This window comes from Nematostella vectensis, chromosome 2 (assembly GCF_932526225.1).
Source record: "Nematostella vectensis chromosome 2, jaNemVect1.1, whole genome shotgun sequence".
Lineage (NCBI taxonomy): Eukaryota > Metazoa > Cnidaria > Anthozoa > Actiniaria > Edwardsiidae > Nematostella > Nematostella vectensis.
In genome coordinates, this window is record NC_064035.1 from 20902245 (window position 1) to 20923511 (window position 21267).

Genomic DNA, 21267 nt, shown 5'->3' on the forward strand with positions numbered 1-21267 from the left:
TATAAATTTGTAGCTAATGATTGGGATACAATGAAAATATTGATGATGATAGAAATCATGATGTTGATGGTGAGGCTAGTGTTAGTATATGCACCAGTAGGGGCGTGGCTCTGTCCCTTGTCGCCCCTAGTATGTCGATATGCTTTACGGCCCTGAGATATACTGTAGCATATTATCTGATAGCTGTTGTCCTGTGTATACTTAAGTACCCTTTTCGTTTCCTAGCCTTGCTGTAGTACTACATTTTTCCTCAAGAAAGTAGCGATAAGCGACTCGTTTTTCGGTATAAAGAGCATGGATCCCCTCTACCAACATGACAATGATAACGCCGTCTTTGTTTGTTGTTGTTTTGTTTTCTCATTTGCTCACTTAGAAGCTGAATTAAGAAATCCTTATTTGGTAAATTCATTTTCACCCCTTAATCAGATTAATCGAAGTTTTCGTCTGCCCTACCAAAGCGGTGTTATAATTCTTTTTTAGAGGAACATTCGGACTTTGGAATCCTGGCTACCCTCCAAACAGGGATAGCATAGCAAAAGTTGACCCAACATGGGATATTAAAATAATTATGTGCAAGAGGGTAGTGGTTTCTTTCGGTCATAGTTATAATTGTCTACTTTCCCTCCACTACAATGTGATGCCATTTGTAATCTATTATTCTTTTCTTCTATCTTACATCATCATATATGAATCAAAAGACATTATCTGATCTCCCGAAATTCGAGAGCCTCATAGCGGCAAAATATCAAAAGGACAACTGTATATAAAATCATTACATACAACACAAAAATAAACAGTGAGTAAGTTTTTTTTATCAATGCTTTATTTACTCGTGCTTGTATTTTTAGCAATTTCGCAGGTTCAACTACCCCATCAAGCATGCCCAAATATAGTAAATATCGAACAATTCAAATGAGGCGTACGGGTAATATAAGGGACGTGAAAGACCGGGCTGGTACAGTAAAATTCTCTGCGGATTGCCTTGGCTAGCGGAAAGAAACCTCCCTCACTTCACTTCCAGGCCCTAGATCTTCGCACAGAATGGTGAGTGTCGATTACAAGTGCTGAAAGTTTCCAATATAGGCTCCAAAATAAACCAAAACTCAGCCAATCAGAATATAGTAGTTTAATTCAGGTGACGTCATCTTCAAGTTCAAGTCACTCAGTAAAACCACCGATCACACACACAACCTTTGGTATAAGTTTTACGAGATTGAAAGCGAACCTGAGTAAATTGAGACATAAAATTACAGAAACAAAACTCGCATAGAAATATCCTAAAGACAGTATCAGCTTATTGAGGAGAAGTCGGTACGCTTATTCACTTCGTGTGAGTTACGACGGGTTCGTAAAACCTTGTATTCGATTATATTTTGATAATAGAAACGCTACCACTACTCGTAAAAGTATCTTGGATACAGTATCGTGGATACAGTATCTTGGATCAAACACATTCAACTCAACTTTACAACCGTTAGAGCATAAGTAAATGGTCATAGAAGGCACGAATTCAGAGACGTAAATTCACACGGATTTATCATGGCACTCAATTTATGCAAACTATGCGAAGTCTCATGCATTTTATATTTTCCCCTCATTGATTAAAACCCTTAGCATTTTAGTTAAGTTATTTGTAATATATGATGATGACTAGAATTTGAATTATATTTGTCACGCTATGTTGATGCCTCTGCATATTAACAATCGCATCGGTTTTACTCTGTTTTATCTAGAAGATGCGGTTATAAAGAGATGACTAAAACACACTGATGCTTTGAAAACTCAGTTTTTATTGTGTCACTGCCTTGTATCAAATAAGAAAAAATATATTTATTTCATGATGGAAGAATACTATTTTCCCTGGGCGTAAATGTACCAAAAATCTAGCTAAACAGTATTATTTGTTTGAGAGGCCAATCACAACCACTGATAGAGTATTATATTTTATTCCTTTACAGGCAGGACTCAACATTAAAAGCGACGTTACTGACGGCTGGAATGAAATAAAAATGGTGGCCTCTGGCCTCCGCTACACCATTTTCAAGATGGATGAAAAGAAAGAGAATGTTGTGATGGAGAAGAAAAAGATGATAACTGAGTGTTGCCATGAAGATGTCCTAGATGACCTTCCAACAGATGAACCAAGATACGTCGCTCTTAATCTGGACTATAAAAATGAAGAAGGGGCAGAAAGAAGCAAACTTGTTCTTATATTTTGGTAGGTCTTTGTGTGAAATTATTGTTCTTAGGGGGGGGGGGGGTAATTTTGTCAAAAATCCGCCTCTTTTGACTTTTTTCTGCACCCCCTTCGCTGTTCAACAGCATGTATATTGGCTCAATGTAAACAAGTCAATCGCAGTAGAAACAATACTATCAACGGTCAAAACAGGAATCCAAACTTTGACACTTTCAAATAGATATTGTTGTTTGGCCGCAGTACGAAAAATGACATACGATCTCCTTAAGAACGTGCTATCTCAATAAAAACCAGTCTTCTGACAATCATTCTACAACTGCATCATCATTTGCTTCGATAAAGTTCAAATCGATTTTGAGCCCGGTGATGGTCCTTCCGTACATTACCCAGCTATAACCCGGTCCACCATTGACATTTGACATTTATTTAATTATATTATTTTTATTGTACTTATTTTTTTACCTTAATCCTATGGCTATGCCTTTCTGGAGTAATCATTAATCGTAAAACGTACCAGAACCGTATTACATCTATGGTTGTTACTACATTTTCACAGTTGTGTGGTTGTTCTGATTTATGAGTAAACTTGCATCCATATAGATATGGATGCAAGTTTACTGTCTCTAAATTAGTTGTATTTCAATCGTAGGTGTCCCGATAACTGTGGCATCAAAAACAAGATGGTGTCTGCGGCTACTTTCAAAGATGTCAGGAAGAAATGTCCTGGTGGTGCTAAATGCCTAGAGATCCAGGACAGATTCGACTTGTCATTTGAAGCACTAAAAGAAAAACTGAAGAATGTCAAGTGACTTTTTAATTTCATTTTTTAAGTATCCATTTAAAACTGGATAGCAAACTTTGTTAGAATGTCGTAATTTCAACACCTTGCACTTGGAAATCAACATAGTGTGATATATGTATAAATGGTAAATAATGACATCAACTATTGATTTAGCTCAGAATCTCATGTCTTTTTTCTAGTGAACACCACCAAAACATAATAAAGTGATTGGTTAAGTATTATGGTGCTTGTTTTGATGGTCGTGTTTTCAAATGATTTGTGCCTATTTTAATATGTAATTACTTAGAAATTATGGCAACAAGCAAAAGTCATCAGGGGCTTGATCTAGGGGGGGGGGGGGGGGCGGAGCTCCGGCCCCCTCTATTATTAGACTTAAAAATAACAAGAAATATAAGGAAACATACGGAAAAAAATAAGTCCGACCCCCCTTTCTTGAAACTTTTGCTTCGCCCCTCCCCCCTTTTTAAAACTTCTTAATTTAAATTATTTACTGTATAGGTTGAAATAGGTGTTACAGAACGGGTTTTCAAATTGTTTAGGTTATAGTTAGGTGCACCGTGGACCCTTCGCTTTGATGACCTTTTGTGAGGCCAGGGTGTGTTCAGTTTCTCATACGTAGCAGAATCGTGGTTTCTTCTTTTCGTTTCGGACCTTTTACTTGGAAAGTTCATCTCTTGAATTTTCTTTGAAACCATATGTCATTTTCACCCCTTGGGTGGACTTGTTGTGTAAAAGTTCCCTTGAATTATTTGATGACTTAATACGCTTGCACAAGAGGCCAATTCTGTGATTTCCCACGCCCTTGGTATTTGTTTCATGATTTGTCCAATTTGCTAAACGTATCCAATTCTATTATCCATTCCCTCTTGGATTGATTTGCATTCGTTTTCTTTTATGTGAGACCACCATATGGATTGCTGTCTAGCTCTGTAATTTGTAGTGTGCTGGCCTTCGGGAAATACGATTAAGTAATGCTCCGTGTAAGAACTACGGTGAATCGATAGGTCCTGCGGCAATAGGGGTTCGTTATCTTTTTAACTAATCTAATTAATATTGCTATGCTTATTGGTTCAAGACGCTCTGCCCGCCAAATTTGAACTTTGGAGTCACATTTCTCTGAAATGAGTGCTCTTGCACTCATATTTATTAGGGGGCTTAGGTTCGAAGTAAGAAAGCTTTCAACCTTTGCATTTTTGTTAAAATCGTATGTTCGGAGCATAATAATAATAATAATAATAATAATAATAATCTTTATTGCCTTAGATAAATCAACATGTCTAAGTTTACAAAATGTAGGAGAAACCGATTATAAGTAAATGCGCTACATCAATTATATGTCACTATATTTAAAGACAAGCCTATTGACAAAAGTATTTTTGAATCGCTCTGAGTGAACCCTAGGATAAATCACATTTCTTTTTCTGAGGTTGTATTTTTGGTCTTTTTTCTTAGGCAGGATTTTGCTCAGAGGATATTCAGGTTGATCTAAGCGAGCATGGAGAAAGCAAGCGAGAAGCAAGGAGGCGCAAGCGAGGAGCAAGCAAGCAAGGAGGCGCAAGCGAGGAGCAAGCGAGCATGGAGAAATCCCTTTCGGATATCTGCTAATAACTTTTTATACTTCACTTATTACAATTTTGCGCTTTGTCTCTTGCCAAAGCAAACATTCCGCTGGCTAAACGTGTGAAAATACGGTCTCACATTTCCAAAAGCCTGTTAGTGTGGTAGAATTTAGCTTTCCAAAGAAAGTCACTTTTTCTTTCAAAGATTTTTGACAACGATTTTCATGTTAAGATTGACAACTAAAACGATTCACGCCTTTAAATAAAGTTACCAATTTTGCTTTATTCGATCCTCAATACAACTATTATCGCATACAAGCCACAGCAATAAAGTTTAATGGAATTTACAGTAGTAACAGTCCTCTATTATTTTATCGACACAGACAGAACGCACAATATTTTCTTAAAACAAGCCGCAAGCAAGGTTTATTCCATAAGCTCATTGATGAAGTCGAGAGTGTCCAGCTTATAATCGGGGTCTCCGTCTTCGATACATAGTAGGCCATGAGGACTCACGGAAAATTTCTGCGAAGAAATTGTAATTCTTCTGGCTCCAGACGGGCTGCATTTATATTCACTATTTCTTTCAGCTTTTTGCATCCGCATAAGCATTCCACTGCTCTTACTGACAATTGCGGGTTATTGCTGATATTTATATTTTACAATTTTCTAAAAAAAAAATATCTTCGCTTCACCAAACGCCGTATCTTCTACTTCAATGCATCGTTTTATGTCCTTTAGTTCTATGTCCCTTAGTTTAGTTGATGCTTTCATGAGTCGTACAGCATCAACTGATGACGGCAAAATTTGCCCTAGTGCAGAGGTTTCCTCAATGTCCTGTTAAAAAAGTACACACAAACTTAAGATTCCTTCTCAACTTCATTTCTTGAATATCAGAACTTATAAAAAATACAAGGCAACTACAGTCAACTCCCTCAGAAGCAGACACGTCAGGAACTAAAAACAGTGTTACAAGGGCTGTCAGCTAATGAAAATGAAGAAAGACATCGTTTGAATGGAAAGGAATACAAAACCCTGCATTTTGTTAAGTTATCCGCTTACAATTTTTTCACTTAGACGGGAGTTTGCTGTACCTCAATTTCAGGGTGTCAAACCCCAGGATGTTTCGCTACATTCAAGGAATACATTCGGGCTTATTGGTATTTACATTTCACCCAGCTTATAAATCAGGCTCACATAACTTATATTTACATATTCACATCGTAAACTCAAATGACAACTTCCCGTAATAAAACTCTTTTAGTAAAATAGAACGAGTAAAATATTTCGTTCCCTTCTGAACCAATTATTTGTCTCTCAAGTACTTATTGACCTATGAAAATTTTACCTGGAATGGTTCTAACGCGGCTTCAGCGGCGGCGCTGGTCTCAGAGGTTTCCGGTTGGAAAAACACGCTGGAACTTGAGGCAGTTTCATCTCTACAGCTCTGCAATTTTGATTTTCGAAATAAATAACAAATTGAAAAGGAGGATCAAGACTGGTCAAGACAGTACAGAAACAGCAGAATCTATACGGCAAGCGACAGAACATTGACTTTGAGAAAGATCATTTTTCTTACCTCGTGTGAAGTTTTCATGCGTCTGTTTCCAAGCTCCAAATCGACTCGCTGTCGACAGTATGTACAAATGCTTCTAGACCAGCCCTTTTTGCCTTTGTCATCTAGCTCCAAGAAAACTTTCTCTACTCTGTTCGCCTTTCTCAGGGACCTCTGTTCCACATCTGAAGGCTTACTGCCACACCAAGCCTCGTGGTTTGGGCAGCAACATGCCTGCCTTTTGAACACCATGACAAGCTTTTCCAACTTCTCGGACAAAGTTTGCAAGCAAACAGAACTCAGAAGCGTTTCTTTAAAGTATATACAATAGATTTTCAAACTATTTTCGAAGAGATAATGAATAGCGAGAGACTTGTCTTAATATATCGAGGAGGAAGCATGTAGAATTCAAAATGGCGACGTGAGCGCTATGTCGGAAATCTAACTTCCGAACATACGATTCGGACAAAACTCGCGGATAAGTTGTAACAATGCAACCTTTGTTTTATTCTTAATTTAAATGTTTGTCAATCAATGGATAAGATACGGAAAACACCCGAAGATGTATTTTAGCCAATCAGAGGGCAGAATTTTACTGAAGTTTTATAGCTACTTCTGCGCATGCGTTGCCGCAGGGTACCGTAGTTCTTACACGAACCATTACTTAAATCAGCCTAGTCCCAGGCGTTCTTACCGGGTTTCCTGTGCTCAGTTATAAACCGTGAGGTAGCGTGGGGGCTGGGACGAGCTCACCCACAGAACGCCTAGTGAAATTCGCCAAAAAAGTCCCTGATTTCTCAAAACGGTCCCTGATTTCTCAAAACGGTCCCTGATTTTACCTTGCCTATGCATCGACCTCACGGCTTAGATATTTGTCATTTCACGACTTAGGGCTTGTTTCCCGAGAAAGGAGGGTATCCTCTACACATTTAGAGGTTTTTTTGCTTCTATTTCCATCGTAAAAGCTTGCACGAAGCTACGAATTTTGGAGAAAATTGAATCGAGACTCGTTTTGATCGTCGCTGGAATCTACTCCGCATTTGTAAAAATCTTCCCCATGCCACTTTCCTCTTGTTACAGCTAAGTTGTTCTCATTTGTATTTCTTTTTATTTCTTCCGCTAGTTATGTTTCCATGTATAACTAAAGTTATTTTAATAAATGTGGAGAAGTCAAGAATCGATATCCATGTGTTTACCTTTGCTTTTATGCAGCCAGCAAAAAATATTTTGATTTAAACTCTTGATGGCAATAGTTTTTCTCTTAGCTATAAATAGGAATAACCCTGCTATCTGTGCTATACAGTATGTGTTATTGAATAAATACAGTATGTGTTATTGAATTAATTATTTCATATTTTTGAATATCTTGGTTGTTTGTTATAGAATCCTTTTATAAATCCTGTAGAATACTAAACGAATGTGTCTAATGAGTTTTTTGTTAGGTCTCTGAAGCAACTTGAGCATTATTTTATTCACTACAGTGACGTTTGCATGATGGATGTTTTTTATTTATTTTTTATTTGGGGGGGGGGGGGGGGGGCTCATTGTTTTACAATGGTAGCTGTTGAAAAACATTAGCCTGGTGGGATGTATTTTGAAATTCATGGGCCAGTATAGCCATAATTTTTTTAGGGGTTAAGTTAAGCTTTTCAGCAAACCATTTTCTCTCAGGTTTCTTCTGTTGCTGTGGTACTACCTAGGTATCCCAGTTCCCCTTAGCCTACAGTGATACTAATTTATCTTTCATTTGAACACAACTTCCAGTAAAGTGGGTTAGTTTGACCAAATTCCTCTTCTTCACCTAGCTACAGCCCTGCTTACTTGCTTGATAACATTATTCTCTAGTAAAGCTTTCAACTCTCGCATAACATAAATTAATTGAAATTTAATCATTGTGTCCCATCTATTCCTACCAGAAACTACAGTCTAATATTTTGGCCATTAACTATTTCTTTTTTATTGCTACCAGCACATGCAGCTCTCTGTGAGATTATAGGAGTGACACAAAAATGGTCTGATAAAAGCTTTTATACAATCACCTGATCTGTTAAAGCTAAGGGCAAAGACAAGGGCAACTTGGGATATACTGTGATTTCTAAGGGTAAATTTAGTGGCAACAATGAAAGTAAAATACAAATTCAGTGATTAGTTGATGCTAGCCTCATGTAGTGCATCATGCATTGATCACCCTCGCATACCCAGGTGTTGGTTGAGTGGGAAGCATTCGTCCCCTACCCTCACCCCTAGCCATGTGCCAGACTTGGGAACAATCATAAGCTCAAACATTGGTTTATATCAAAAGTAAAATGGTTTAAATTTCCAGATCAAGAACTTGGACTTTTTGTGTCCCCTTTAGAAGACTTATCCAAACTTTTTGAGTAAAAACATATCAAATAGTTTTATTTTTTTCAGACCAAAGGTTGTTCCCTTTGAAGAAGCTGGGCTTCCATTTAAAAGGCTTCAAATACTAACACTTCATTGCTAAAACAACACCCGGATAAGATTATCAACTAGCTATTGAGGACAAAGGTGGAATATGAGAACAAAGGTGAAACATGAGGGCAAGGTGGAACAGAACATTCCGAAAAACAATTACAGTTAAGAACAAAACAAAAGCTGCACTGTTTCTATTTGCTTATTTCTTTCATGGAAAAATTTTTCATCGCCAACAAACTAAAAGAGTTTAGCATAAAATTGGAAACTAAATTTGACATTGAAACAGCTAAAATAAGTCATTACCAAGAGTGTCAGTTCGTTCTGAACACCGCTGAGAAATTATAAAAGATGACCAATATGAGCATGTCTGCTCATATGCGTCGAATAAACTCCTCCAAACATCTCATCGAATCTTCGAGGCAAAGCAGCCAAGCCAACCCATAAAATCCAAGCGTCTTTGAACGTATTCCTCCGTTTGCTACTTTTGTATAAGGAAACCCAACCACAGGAAACCCGATAAGAACGCCTGGGACTAGGCTGCGAATAAATATTCGAAATATTAGCTTTCGCCTTCGCCTGATCCCGGCTAGTCCCTAACATGGGTGCCGCGCTCCGATTGTTTTTGTTTTTATAGCGGAACTTAAGGGATGAAAGCCAAATGAGCCATCAAGGCTGGTCTCGAAGTCCTGTTTGCTCCGAATCACGAGTTAGTTGTTTGGTTAGGTCAAGTACAAAAAAAAATTTCCCGTCTGGATTTCTAGAAGAAAAAAAACCAGCGGGCGGGCGACTTTTTATTATATTTCCTGCATTTTTATTGTCTTTCAAAGGACCTTTCACAATGGAGTGTTTTATTAACTGACAAATACGAAGCAAATGTCGATAAAATTGCGAAATAAGAGACTTAAAGGGTTTAAGCGAGCCCTAAAAATGACGCGGGTGGGGACGGAAAACATTTGCATTTTTTTTTTTTACTAGGCCTTATGCTTGCTCCAGCACGACGATGCGAGATACGAGTTGGAACCGCAAAGCACTGTTGGAAAGCTTATACCGCTGACTAGGTACGGCGGTGTTTCATTTTGATAGGCTGTAAAAAAATACAAAATGGGGGAAGGCATCTTTTTTTCGATTCTGTTTTTTTTTTTTTTTTTTTTTGGGGGGGGGGGGATTCAGAAATTACCAGCAGCACCAGAATAAATTCAAAGTTTTATTATCAACTCAAAAAGATTCTCGCTTGTGTGCGGAAGTTGTGTCAAACTGAGGCCACCACTGTATGTATCAGCTTAGTCGCCGGTACACTGGAATTCAACTAAGCTATTCTCATCCCTTTAGTCCTTATTGGCTTATTTCGGATCTCCGTTGTTGCATCACAGACTTGAGTCGTGGGGTGTTGGTGTCCCGTGGACAAGTTACCAGGTTACGCACGTCAACAGGGCCGCCAGAATCTGTGTACAACCATTGAAAAATACTCGTCAGTCTGAGCCTATTTTTGGGGCGTGTAACCGGTGATTCTAACGCAAAAATAGTCTACTGGTAGGCGTTTTTAAACTCACTAGCTAAAATTAAAATTTAAATCACCAGCTAAACGCAAACAAGTAGGCTACTTTTATTAACGTTAAAATCACCGGTTAAACGCTCTAGTCGACTTCTTTTGCGTTAATATCACTGGCTAAACGCCTACAAGCGAATCACTGGTTCTAACACACAAACATGAGGACGGAAAGAGGGTGTGGGTGTGGCTGGAGAGTGGGTATGGGGTGAAAAGGACAACTGTTGCTGGAAACCTATCAGCCAAGTAGAGAGAGAGAGTATCATAGGCCAACTAACAGATAGCAAAACGAGAATAAACAACTTATATTTGCTCATAAAATAAAAACCTGTCTAGTAAACGTTTGGATGCGGTGTTTCATAGAGTTATTACCTTAGAGTTGCAATGACCACTTGTACTCCTTAGTTTTGCAGTCTTGGAAACATCATGTCTCATCTGAGCAATAATTAACGATGTATTATATTATTGGTAACACAAATTCGAAACAATGATTTGAAAGAATGAATTACCTCTTTTCAAACGTTTCTGTTGGTGGATGAGGTTATATTGGAAGGAGTAGAAATATAGCAGATTATCATACTGCCCTTCGTATGGACTGCAAAACAAAACCTCAACTAGTTTGTTATGGTTTATTGTGATTGGTAACAAATTCTATCAAAAGCACTTTGGCATTGTCTACTCAACAGAGATTTCTAATACAACAACAAAATACCAGTGACCAAAATAATGAAGCATAGTTATCCAGTAGTACGAGTGGTGAAGCAGAGTTATCCAGTGGTTGAAGCAGTTATTGAGTGGTACGAGTCGTGGAACATTGGCTAACCATGGTTTACAAGTGGTACGAGTCGTGGAACATTGGCTAACCATGGTTTACAAGTGGTACGAGTCGTGGAACATTGGCTAACCATGGTTTACAAGTGGTACGAGTCGTGGAACATTGGCTAACCATGGTTTACAAGTGGTACGAGTCGTGGAACATTGGCTAACCATGGTTTACAAGTGCTACGAGTCGTGGAACCTTGGCTAACCATGGTTTACAAGTGGTACGAGTCGTGGAACATTGGCTAACCATGGTTTACAAGTGGTACGAGTCGTGGAACATTGGCTAACCATGGTTTACAAGTGGTACGAGTCGTGGAACATTGGCTAACCATGGTTTACAAGTGGTACGAGTCGTGGAACATTGGCTAACCATGGTTTACAAGTGGTACGAGTCGTGGAACATTGGCTAACCATGGTTTACAAGTGGTACGAGTCGTGGAACATTGGCTAACCATGGTTTACAAGTGGTACGAGTCGTGGAACATTGGCTAACCATGGTTTACAAGTGGTACGAGTCGTGGAACATTGGCTAACCATGGTTTACAAGTGCTACGAGTCGTGGAACCTTGGCTAACCATGGTTTACAAGTGGTACGAGTCGTGGAACATTGGCTAACCATGGTTTACAAGTGGTACGAGTCGTGGAACATTGGCTAACCATGGTTTACAAGTGGTACGAGTCGTGGAACATTGGCTAACCATGGTTTACAAGTGGTATTTTGCCTGTCATTAAGTTCACTTGGTTGTGATTGGTAAAATTATGCCAGAACAGTGTGGTAACCGAACCGAACGATCTAGGTTAGTAAGCTGTTTATTATATGTTATGAGCTAATTGTACTCCCACCTTTGCAAGATGTGTTGCTCATACTCTTTAAAAAAGAAGTAGATGGCCTCTATGGTGGCAAGACATGTGTTGGGTTTCTGTTGCGGTCTGTAGCCAAAGATAAAGTGAGGGAAATGCCGAAAAACAAAAAACAAAAAAAGAATTTGTTTTGAGCAATTTTACATTCATTAATTGTGTATCTTTTACAGTCTAATTTTGCAGTTTGGCTTAATGTTTTAGGCCAATACAAGCAAATAGTTAAAATTCAGCTATAAAATATTGCGACAGAATCTCTTGCATCTCTTACTCTTATTTCATCATTTACTTCTATAGTGCAGCTGTATTTCAATGCATTTATTAAAAATCCTTTACTATTAGGTTGAGTTTTGTATTGTTTTTGTCATAACTGCTCAATGTGCAGCAAATGGTGGGGAGAGGATTGTTAAATACTTAGCAAAATAACATATTACACCAGTAGTTCCACTTACCTCCAGAAATAGGTCTTTGCGTTTTCAATCTGCACTTTTCGTATCCCAGATAGTCTTCCATCCTATGAAGCAATAAGACGAGACTACTGAATTTGACTTATTATAGATGTTTGACATTTACAAGTCATAAATCAGTTAGGAACTTATTAGGTAAAATAGGAATCAATGGGTGGTAAAGCTTTAGAAATTGTTATCAAATGTTGTACAAATTTATAAGCTTTAAGGCTGATTATTTATTTATTTATTTGATTATTATTTATTTATTCATTCAGCTTTTAAAGTGAGCATATACTCACTGTGATGATCTTATGAGATTGCTGCCAGGTACTGTCAATAAATATAACTCTGTTGAATTCTGTTTTTGCCATATCATCATGTTTACACCATTGTTGCAATGTTAGCGCTTCCTGAAATTAAAAAAACAGTTTGTCACTTACAGTGACTATAATTTCTAGTTTTGTGACAGTCCAGAATCCTGTACAACCAGTAAAGCAATGGATAAAAAACACATGCTTCTAAACAGGATCCATTACCCCACCCTTTCTTGTAGCACCAAAGGGAGTGACCAGGTACAGTGAAATACACAAGAACAGTTAGGTAATGTACCTTTGGTGTGTAAATTATTTTGTACTTATGAGCATACCTCTGATGGAAAAACAGCCACAACCTGAAAACAAGTATTTCTGTTAGTCAGTTTTCATCAATTATTGGTTTCTATGTTTTTTGCTATTGTAAGGTGATGAATGTTATCAATTTATTTGTAATGTATCATAGATTCTTCTCTATGGCTTAAACCTTTAATATCACTGTTCGTAAATCCCAAAAATTCTGCTGTAACCTATAGCTCTCCATTTTCAAAAGTTTATTTTCAACTTTACATTTACAGTGTGAACTTGTGTCAAAATCAATCCATATTTAGTATTATATTAAACCTTAACTCTCTTCATATTGATTAAGCCACAATAAAGCATAACAACACAGATATAACATCGATTATGATTGGCTCACAGAAGTCAAGGGAATTCAAGCCAGTTACGTAAGTGAGCCATATGGCTCACTTTGGGCATAAAGGCTTAGCTTTTTCTGACAAGTTGGTCCTTGAAATAATAGATAGAGATTGGATAAGAGCATTTTCAGATTTTGTGCTCATATTCTATTGCAGACAAAAAGAATCAATTAAAAAGACCCAAAGGTTATAACAATAGTATTCGGGATAAATAGAATGTTGCAAATACCAGTATATAATGAAATATAATAAACATTAATATTATGATTGTATCCACATATACATTATTCGCTCACCTTCTGTTTATCTACAATTTCAGGAAAGTCCTACAAGACATAGAAGTCATCAAATTATTCAAAATTGTTCAAAAGGACAGAATCTCAGAAATATAAATCAATCATATCACCTTTGCTATGTGTACTGTAAAAGTCATAACTGTGGAGCTGACATTCAATTCATTCGAGTTTTGGCAAAGGGGCAGTTAGTAATAGTGACAGTAACAGCTTACTTACAGGGTAGTTATAAATAGTGACTTGAACAGGAGCTAAGATGGCAGCATGTGTTGCTGTACTTTTACCTGCTAGCTCCCCTCGATGTTTCACTCTGAAGTAAATACAACAAATGAAAATTCACCAGATTTATTTCACACTACATTGTAATGACTTCTTGTTGCTTTTACTGGATCGAGACAAAGGAAATATCTAGGATCAGGGAGCATTGTTTTTAGCAAAATTGTGGGACTGAAAAATCACTGTGTTTGGGAAAGCTCCTCTGCGGAGATTTTGGCATTTTTTTTTTGTTATACCTTTATGGAAAATAGCATCATTAAATCATCTCCACCCAAATTCTTCCATATTTCACCTATTCTCATTCATGAAAGAATTAGAGAGAATTGATGAATTACTGAACCAATCACTGATTCTTTTATTATATGTTTGATGTGGAAATAAAATATTGAACATACTCACATATCAACTGTAATGGGTAAGGTCACTGAAGGGACCAAAGACCGCTCAATGCCTACTGTAGTGTAACACTCATAACAGTAGTATTTCCGTGAAGTTTGGCACTTAGGACATGGCGCCCGCTCTGCACCCCTGAATAAGGAAAAGTTCATTTATTATCCCAAGGGGGGGGGGGGGTGTGAGGATTTTGATAAAAGGAAGGGATAAAATTTAGTTGACCCCCCCCAAAAGGAACAAAATTTCCCATGCCCCCCTTACGCTTCCCCAAAATTTTTGGTGCCCCCCCCTCCTGTAAACCGAAGAAAGAAAGAGAGCAAAGAAAGGAAAAGCAATGGCCATGTCAAAGGAAAGCGAGCAAGAGATTAGCTGCAAGCTGGACAGAAAGTGGAGGGGAGGGATAAAAAAACCTAAAGACCATACCTAGATCCCACTTGATTAACATAAAATTTTCAATTCCCTTCATGCTGATCTACTCCATTACAATTGTCTTTAACGCTGCATTGTCACCAGTTTACTTCCGGTCGAGTATGTAACAATCACCAATGATTTTTAACCGAAAGCAATAAAATATTTCAAAATATTAAAAGCAGTGTGTCTATTGGAAGTTTCTTTGAGGATGTGATTGATAAATTAGAGCGGATTCTTTTGTCTTTTAACGGTTGAGGTTTCCGTCGGACCTCCGGATGTGAACTGGTGATAATGCGGCTTTAAACAATTTGTTGACATGAACTAATTATATCTTGTGTACTTCTTAAACCAGGCTGTGTAAAATTAACTTTTTTGCAAATTTGTAAAAATAAAAATATCTAATAAATATTCGATTTCTTTTCCAAGTGTAATTCAACCGCCAAAGCCTTTGATATTATCAAATAAGTAATACTTACTTAATTTAAGTTATATTTCTCAACTTACTTATATCGCGATAGATATTGCGTCTTGTTGAGAAAAAAAAAACTAAATAACTATTTCATATAAAAGAAAAACATCTAGCAAGAATACCTTAGTGGTTCGTGAGAGGCAATTTCAAGATCACTAAACGGATCAAAGTCACTGTCATTATTATCCTCGATCGCGCGTTTCACTTCTTTCTTCAATTCGTCCGCCATCTTGGATTCCGTTCGGTTACCCAGTGAATCCTCGTTCCCAGGGTCTTCCCCTCATATCAAGACTAGTTCCAGTACCGCGCGGTTAATCCAGCCTTTTTGTTTTGAAATGGCGGCGTTTTACCGGCGAACTGTCACATTTTGGCGAATGCTAAGAAAACTAGACCAAACCTAAGGCTTTAATTTTCTTTATGATTTCCTCATTATCACACAAACCTGTCATCTTTTGTACAGTATGGTTTTAATGCTGTACAATAAGTGAAAACAGCGACCGAAGTCAGCCGTTCGTACCTTTACTCGAACGATTCAACACTGAGATTTTGTTTGTTTTCGCCAGAACACGCGCATGCGCATACGTTATTCAGCACGGTCGGCCAGGGGAGGGTGGGACTTAGGGTGGGACCCTGGGAACGAGGATGGTACCCAGTGCTGCCTGTGCTGCCAGTCTACGGAACAGATGCTCATTTGCATAAGCCACAGTCCGGCGTCCTCGATTCCATGCGACGCCATTTTAAGTCATCGTTTCACAGGGATGAGTTAACTTATCAAGCTTTCTACCTAGCTCAATGATAATAAACCCAAGCCTGTTCTTGAGCACAACTTTGAAACATTTCAAAATTAAGGGTGAGCGATTTTTCTACACGAATTTTTTCGAATTTTTTTCAGGAAACGCACTAAAAATATTGATATGGTGGAAGAGAGCTTCTGAGGAGAAATGCAGTCTCAGTCGAGAGATCTTGTCTGTAGGATGCTCAGGAAGAGGAGCGTCTGATGAGCAATGTGTTAGTAACTGACCAATTGCCGCTTTCTCCTCCGCCTAGGAACGAATGGGAGGTTGCTGACGGGCCTGAAGTTCTTAAAATATAGCATCCAGGGGCCGTTTCCTGAAAGGCTGGATAAAGTTACCCATGGACAAAAGTTGTCCTGTTGTCCTGTTGTATAGGATTTGTTCAGGATTTATACGTTGGATAAGCATTTATCTACAGATAACTCTTAACTGGCTTTCTAGGAACCGGCCCTAAACTCCAGAACAATTCCCAGATAGATAACTTTTGTCCGTGGATAACTCTATCCAGCCTTTCAGGAACCGGCCCCTGGTTTCTACAACGGATCTTTACGTAATAAAATTCTCGTAAACGTGTAATAAACGGAGTTTTCAAACATTTTTATTGACATTATTTCACAACATCACAACCAATTGAGCTTCAAAATCATTACCTGGGCTTCCTGTGGATCAACATCTTTTCGGCTAGATCTAGCACAGTCTACGTACACTACGGTACAGAGTCTGAACATGCAAAAAAAAGGATCCTAATGGAGCTCTTGGTAATTTTGCACTTTTTTCTACTTATTTTCGCAAAAGTGAAAAAAACAAATATGCTTTTGTTTAATGAGGGTCAATCTTCAATAATCAGATAATCGTTTGAAGATTCGTTTGAATCATAAATTTTGTGATTAAACATATATACAATATAAAACACTTTGAACAATCACAGCCATCAGCTTACCTAAAAATCACCAAAGCGAATTAGAATTAGTAAACCACCAGAGAACAATAAAATTACGAAAACTCTGGTTATTTTGATTATTTTGATTTTTTTAGAGTCTTAACCCTCTTACAAAGAATGCAGTATGCATAGTCCTATAAAGCCTATGATAAAAATAGGGCTTCCTGTGGTTTCCGTCTGACATGTGCACTCCCCGACCAAAATCCTGGATCCTCCCTTCCTAACCTTGCCTTGGTTAAACTAACCAAGGATTTACTCCTTGATATATTAGTTTGATATTTGAGCTTTCTCTATATAAAAAAAACACCCTATGTTTGATCACGTGAACTGCATATTTCTTTGTTTGCTCTTAGCTCAAGCTTGAAGGAATAGTGACGCTCCAATCAAAGCGAAATACTATAATCGATTTGACTCAGATGGCCTTTTTAAAATGCCAAAGGGAAAAAACCTGAACAACTAGCCCACGAGCTACAAAACTGTTTACAACAGTTGAATGAACAATCAGAGAATAAGGTAACCCCATTCCCAGGCCCTATTATTGAGAGGGGTGGTGGTTACTAAAAATAGCCAGATTTGGAATCGACATGGCGCGCGGGTAATAACAAAGTGTTCCTCTCTTATCTTATGCTCTTTTGGAAGCGACAATAATTAGACGCGGGACTTACACAATCTTTACAAAGACGTTGTGCAAAGTGTTAATTAACAACGGTGACTTTGCATTAGCTTAACAAATTACTAATTGCAGAGCCGCAGCCTTTTAGGTTTGGGGGGGATCACATCAAGAAAATATTGGGGGGGGGGGGGGGTTGTACCGGCACGCCCTTACTGGTCATTTCTTTGTATATTTTTAATATTGGGGGGGAGGGCACATGTCCCCAAGTGTCCCACCTCCTGCTACGGCCCTGAATTGTCAGTGCATTGACTTTTTAAGTGGCCAAAATATGAATATCTTGCATGCTGTATATGTCCTTCAGTTTAGCCCATGGGGGGGGGGGGGGGGAATCAACACAGCAGTCAAACACTGCGCATGCTCAAGATGGCGGACGTTCTTCCACATGGAAGCATAAACAAGAGAGGAAAATAGGAGAAAGATGCACTTAGTTTCTTCTATTGAATAATGTTCACAATCGAAAGAAAGAGAGAAGATTCCTTTCGAATCATATATTTTTCCGATCTATGCTCCAGCGACTTATAATCGTGCTGGGTGCCTGCGAACATGGCACCACCACGCATTTTATTAAATGTCAAACTTGAAAAAAAACTATTACAATAAAAAAATGTAGAAGCATTCTAAGCTTGTAACTTATAAATTTAGTTATAAATTAAGTGCAAGTGCAGTTACGCAATAGAAATTGAATCCTAGAAAAATGCAACTTCATAATCACACGCACGGTACGAAAAACCGGGATAAAACCCTGTAGGAAAAAAACCGGGAACGTATTCCTCGATCGAATGCGTGGATTTATAGCCTCAAGGATAAAGGCCTTAATCTAAAATGTCATGAAGTTTGGTTACACAGTTGTACTCGGTGTCTAACAGCCGAGATAAGGAAATTATCATCTTTCAATTGTTGTTATTATTAAAACAAGAGATCACGGAATGTGATGACACATATGCTAAGATGCACGAAGTTACGTTGGAAAGAATTTATTTCTGCCGTCTAGAGGGAAAAAAAAATAGAGAAATTAGTTTCACTTAGGAAAGCTGATACATGACTACATTACATATTTATCGGTGCAACAAAACCATGAACCCAAATCATAAAATCCATCTAGGTTTGCTATTTCGGCCTTATTGGGTCTCATAGCGGAAAATGTTAAAAATAACTAATTTATAACAAAAATAAAATAGATTATCTGCTATGACGTAGCTATTAGACTTCATGCCAGTCACAAATCCAGGCATTTATATTTTCAAACACCCACTCCCCTCATCCCCCTTTCCTTTACCCCGTTTCCTCTATCTCCTCTTCTCTCCTAATGCTCGACAAATAATGCCTGGTCTCCCGAATGTTGAAATAACAACCAGATGGGATAAATTTCGATTATCACGTTAAAAAAAAGCGAAGGTGCAGACGATCAGGTTGTTGTCATGATAAGATTGCTAAGCAACAAAGGGCGATTTTGACAGTTTTTATGGCAATTTCTTTAGATCCACGGCAGTTTCCAAACGTATAAATGTTTTATGAACAAAGACTGTTTGCAGGAAATTGTTTGGAATTCAATATATGTAAAAGTAATGCCAATTCGATAAGTAAAACATTCAACCTAAGAACCGCGTGCAAGCACGGCCTGATCTTCTGATTACGGATCGTCCGCAAGTAAGACTAGAACATTAAATCGAATGATATAAAAACTGAGTTCTAGTAAAACTCGACTTTTTAAAGGGCGAAGGCTGCCACTTAGGTACTAAACATGGCGTCAACTTGATTCCCATCTGGAAGTTAGTGGGCAACCGTGGACATCTGTTACAGACATACTTACCAGCATCATAGTGCAGCTTTAAAAATCCTCATCCGCGCACGAGTCTGTGTTCTGTTCCTAAAGCAATAGCATGATGTTAACATAGCATTATAACACTCAGAAGATAATGTAAAATTGAAACAATTTAATTTTGCTACAAAAGCGTAATTCTAGGGTGTTATAACTCGGAGTAAGTACGCAGCTGCTTTGTCTCCTATTATCTTTGTTCTACAAAGGAGTTCTTTTGTCTCTATTCTTCTCATTCTTTGTGTCGAGGTGCGGATATTGTTCATTTGCCCAATCAAATTGCAGCTTGTAAGAGCTGCGTACTGACCCTCCAAAGCTCCTCGCTCAGATTAGAACTACGCACTCACACTGCACACTCTCATTGGCTAAATCAAAGCTATATGGTGAAGTTCAAATCAAATGTTCCCCAGTTGGTCAATATTTCAAAATAATGTTGTTATTCATCTTTTTTGTGACTTGTTCTTGTATTTTCTGCTAATATTATACCAGTAAGATGAGTATTTTTGGATTTGTTTGGGATGCTCATGATAAAAATGCTAAAAAAAAAACTAGACAATGTTATTGGTATTTTTCCCGATGTGAGTACCCTCAATTTAGCCAAAGTAAAAGCTGAAACCGGCGAAAGACCCTATGTAGGGAGTTTAGATATATTGCCAGAGGCAATACGGAGGCACTAGTCATTTGGCATGTGACCAATAAGGTGATTCTAGGGGAATGTACAACATGATACACATTATTTGCAACGAGAGATTCTCTATCGATGTAATGTTGTTATTTCTAATAAATAATAGTCTTGCGGCTCGAGTCTTCCTGCTTGAGTCTTCCTGCTTGAGTCTTGCGGCTTGAGTCTTGCGGCTTGAGTCTTACGGCTTGAGTCTTGCGGCTTGAGTCTTACGGCTTGAGTCTTCCTGCTTGAGTCTTCCTGCTTGAGTCTTCCTGCTTGAGTCTTGCTGCTTGAGTCTTGCGGCTTGAGTCTTGCGGCTTGTGTCTTGCGGCTTGAGTCTTGCTGCTTGAGTCTTGCTGCTTGAGTCTTGCGGCTTGTGTCTTGCGGCTTGAGTCTTGCGGCTTGAGTCTTCCTGCTTGAGTCTTCCTTCTTGATTCCCTTTATTTTCTCTTGATTCCCTTCATTCTCGTATCTCTCTCGGCTCTTCTATTTTCCGTCCCGCCCCTCCTTTTTTTCTCTTCTCTTGTTTTCATTCCAGCTTTTCGTTCAGCCTCTTTCTTATCTCCTCTTGTTTTCCTTTCCGCCAGTCGAGAGTATGCCTTCTTGATCTCGCCTTCGTCTAAGGCCCTGAAGAAAATGTCACAGTGTCTAAAAACAGCTAAACTAGAGTTATTATACTGCAAGGGATCAAGGAAGCAAGACAGGGTCTCTTTCACCCTCGGAGTGGATCACGATAATGGAACAGGTTTTACCATACCCTGGGGATCCTATTTTAGTTTTAGCTTCCATAGGCTTCGTCGATGGACATAGTTGACGGCTTTTTCCCAACATGCGAATCTAGAAAATCAAACAAAAAAATCTTTAAAAAGGATTTAAAGCTCTGTGCTTATAACGCTGGTACCTGGTCAAAACAATCAGTTTGTCAACATTTTCTTTTTCTGTGGTGGACTAAGTATTGTCTTTCTAGCAATGCTGAGCGTTGTTGGTGCTGTTTCCAACATTCTTAAAAACTAGTTCAAGCAAAAAGAAGTTGAGCAAGTCGAGAAACTTTTCCATGGATAAAACTCTCCAACACACATAATGCTGTTTTGGTGGCATCGAGCAACGCGTTTATGTATTATGCACACAAAGCTTTTTCGAGTGCATAATAAGGCAATGACTCAAGTTGACATTTTGTTGTTTGGCTTCGTAAGGGCTATGAAGGAGAAAGACCTATGCTAAATCACTAAGCGCAAGTAGGCTTTAGTTAGAAGGATGTTATGCGGATGATAACAGAATGGCCATTCAGCATGTCACTTTGTAGGA

At 38.3% G+C, this 21267-nt stretch overlaps 3 protein-coding genes and 2 long non-coding RNA genes across 9 annotated transcripts; 2 read left to right on the plus strand and 3 right to left on the minus strand.

Annotated features, from left to right (window-relative positions):
* Positions 1–888: 888 nt before the first annotated feature.
* On the plus strand, positions 889–3217 carry LOC5505077 (actin-depolymerizing factor 4). Of its 4 annotated transcripts, none has more exons than XM_001625888.3 (3): positions 889–1044; positions 1959–2218; positions 2847–3217. In XM_001625888.3, exons 1-3 carry the CDS (start codon positions 1042–1044, stop codon positions 3004–3006), a joined length of 423 nt encoding a protein of 140 aa, XP_001625938.2. In that variant the 5' UTR covers positions 889–1041; the 3' UTR covers positions 3007–3217. The 4 variants fall into 4 exon arrangements, with proteins under 4 accessions (XP_001625938.2, XP_032229379.2, XP_032229378.2 ...); XM_032373488.2 differs by lacking the exon at positions 889–1044 and adding an exon at positions 1157–1344; XM_032373487.2 differs by lacking the exon at positions 889–1044 and adding an exon at positions 1157–1330.
* A 1553-nt stretch (positions 3218–4770) lies between these two features.
* Positions 4771–6575, minus strand: LOC125560979. The gene is made up of 3 exons (XM_048723695.1): positions 6138–6575; positions 5907–6005; positions 4771–5395 (listed from the first exon to the last, which is right to left on the minus strand). The coding sequence occupies exons 1-3, from the start codon at positions 6363–6365 to the stop codon at positions 5228–5230; spliced, it is 495 nt and encodes a 164-aa protein (XP_048579652.1). The 5' UTR covers positions 6366–6575; the 3' UTR covers positions 4771–5227.
* A 24-nt stretch (positions 6576–6599) lies between these two features.
* LOC5505078 (tRNA-uridine aminocarboxypropyltransferase 1) lies at positions 6600–15410 on the minus strand. 2 transcript variants are annotated; one of them, XM_032373490.2, is made up of 11 exons: positions 15198–15404; positions 14202–14330; positions 13746–13836; positions 13530–13559; positions 12871–12894; positions 12524–12634; positions 12228–12289; positions 11761–11847; positions 10605–10690; positions 10468–10530; positions 9741–9991 (listed from the first exon to the last, which is right to left on the minus strand). In XM_032373490.2, the coding sequence occupies exons 1-10, from the start codon at positions 15302–15304 to the stop codon at positions 10520–10522; spliced, it is 738 nt and encodes a 245-aa protein (XP_032229381.2). In that variant the 5' UTR covers positions 15305–15404; the 3' UTR covers positions 9741–9991; positions 10468–10519. The 2 variants fall into 2 exon arrangements, with proteins under 2 accessions (XP_048579651.1, XP_032229381.2); XM_048723694.1 differs by lacking the exons at positions 9741–9991; positions 10468–10530; positions 10605–10690 and adding an exon at positions 6600–6781 and having other exon boundaries at positions 11650–11847; positions 15198–15410.
* Positions 10883–14202, plus strand: LOC116612875. Its single transcript, XR_004294024.2, has 4 exons — positions 10883–11714; positions 12500–12551; positions 12778–12824; positions 13553–14202. It is a non-coding gene; the product is annotated as an uncharacterized LOC116612875 (long non-coding RNA).
* Positions 15411–19401: 3991 nt separating the features above from the next.
* LOC125556671 lies at positions 19402–20800 on the minus strand. The gene is made up of 2 exons (XR_007307030.1): positions 20720–20800; positions 19402–20589 (listed from the first exon to the last, which is right to left on the minus strand). It is a non-coding gene; the product is annotated as an uncharacterized LOC125556671 (long non-coding RNA).
* Positions 20801–21267: the final 467 nt, after the last annotated feature.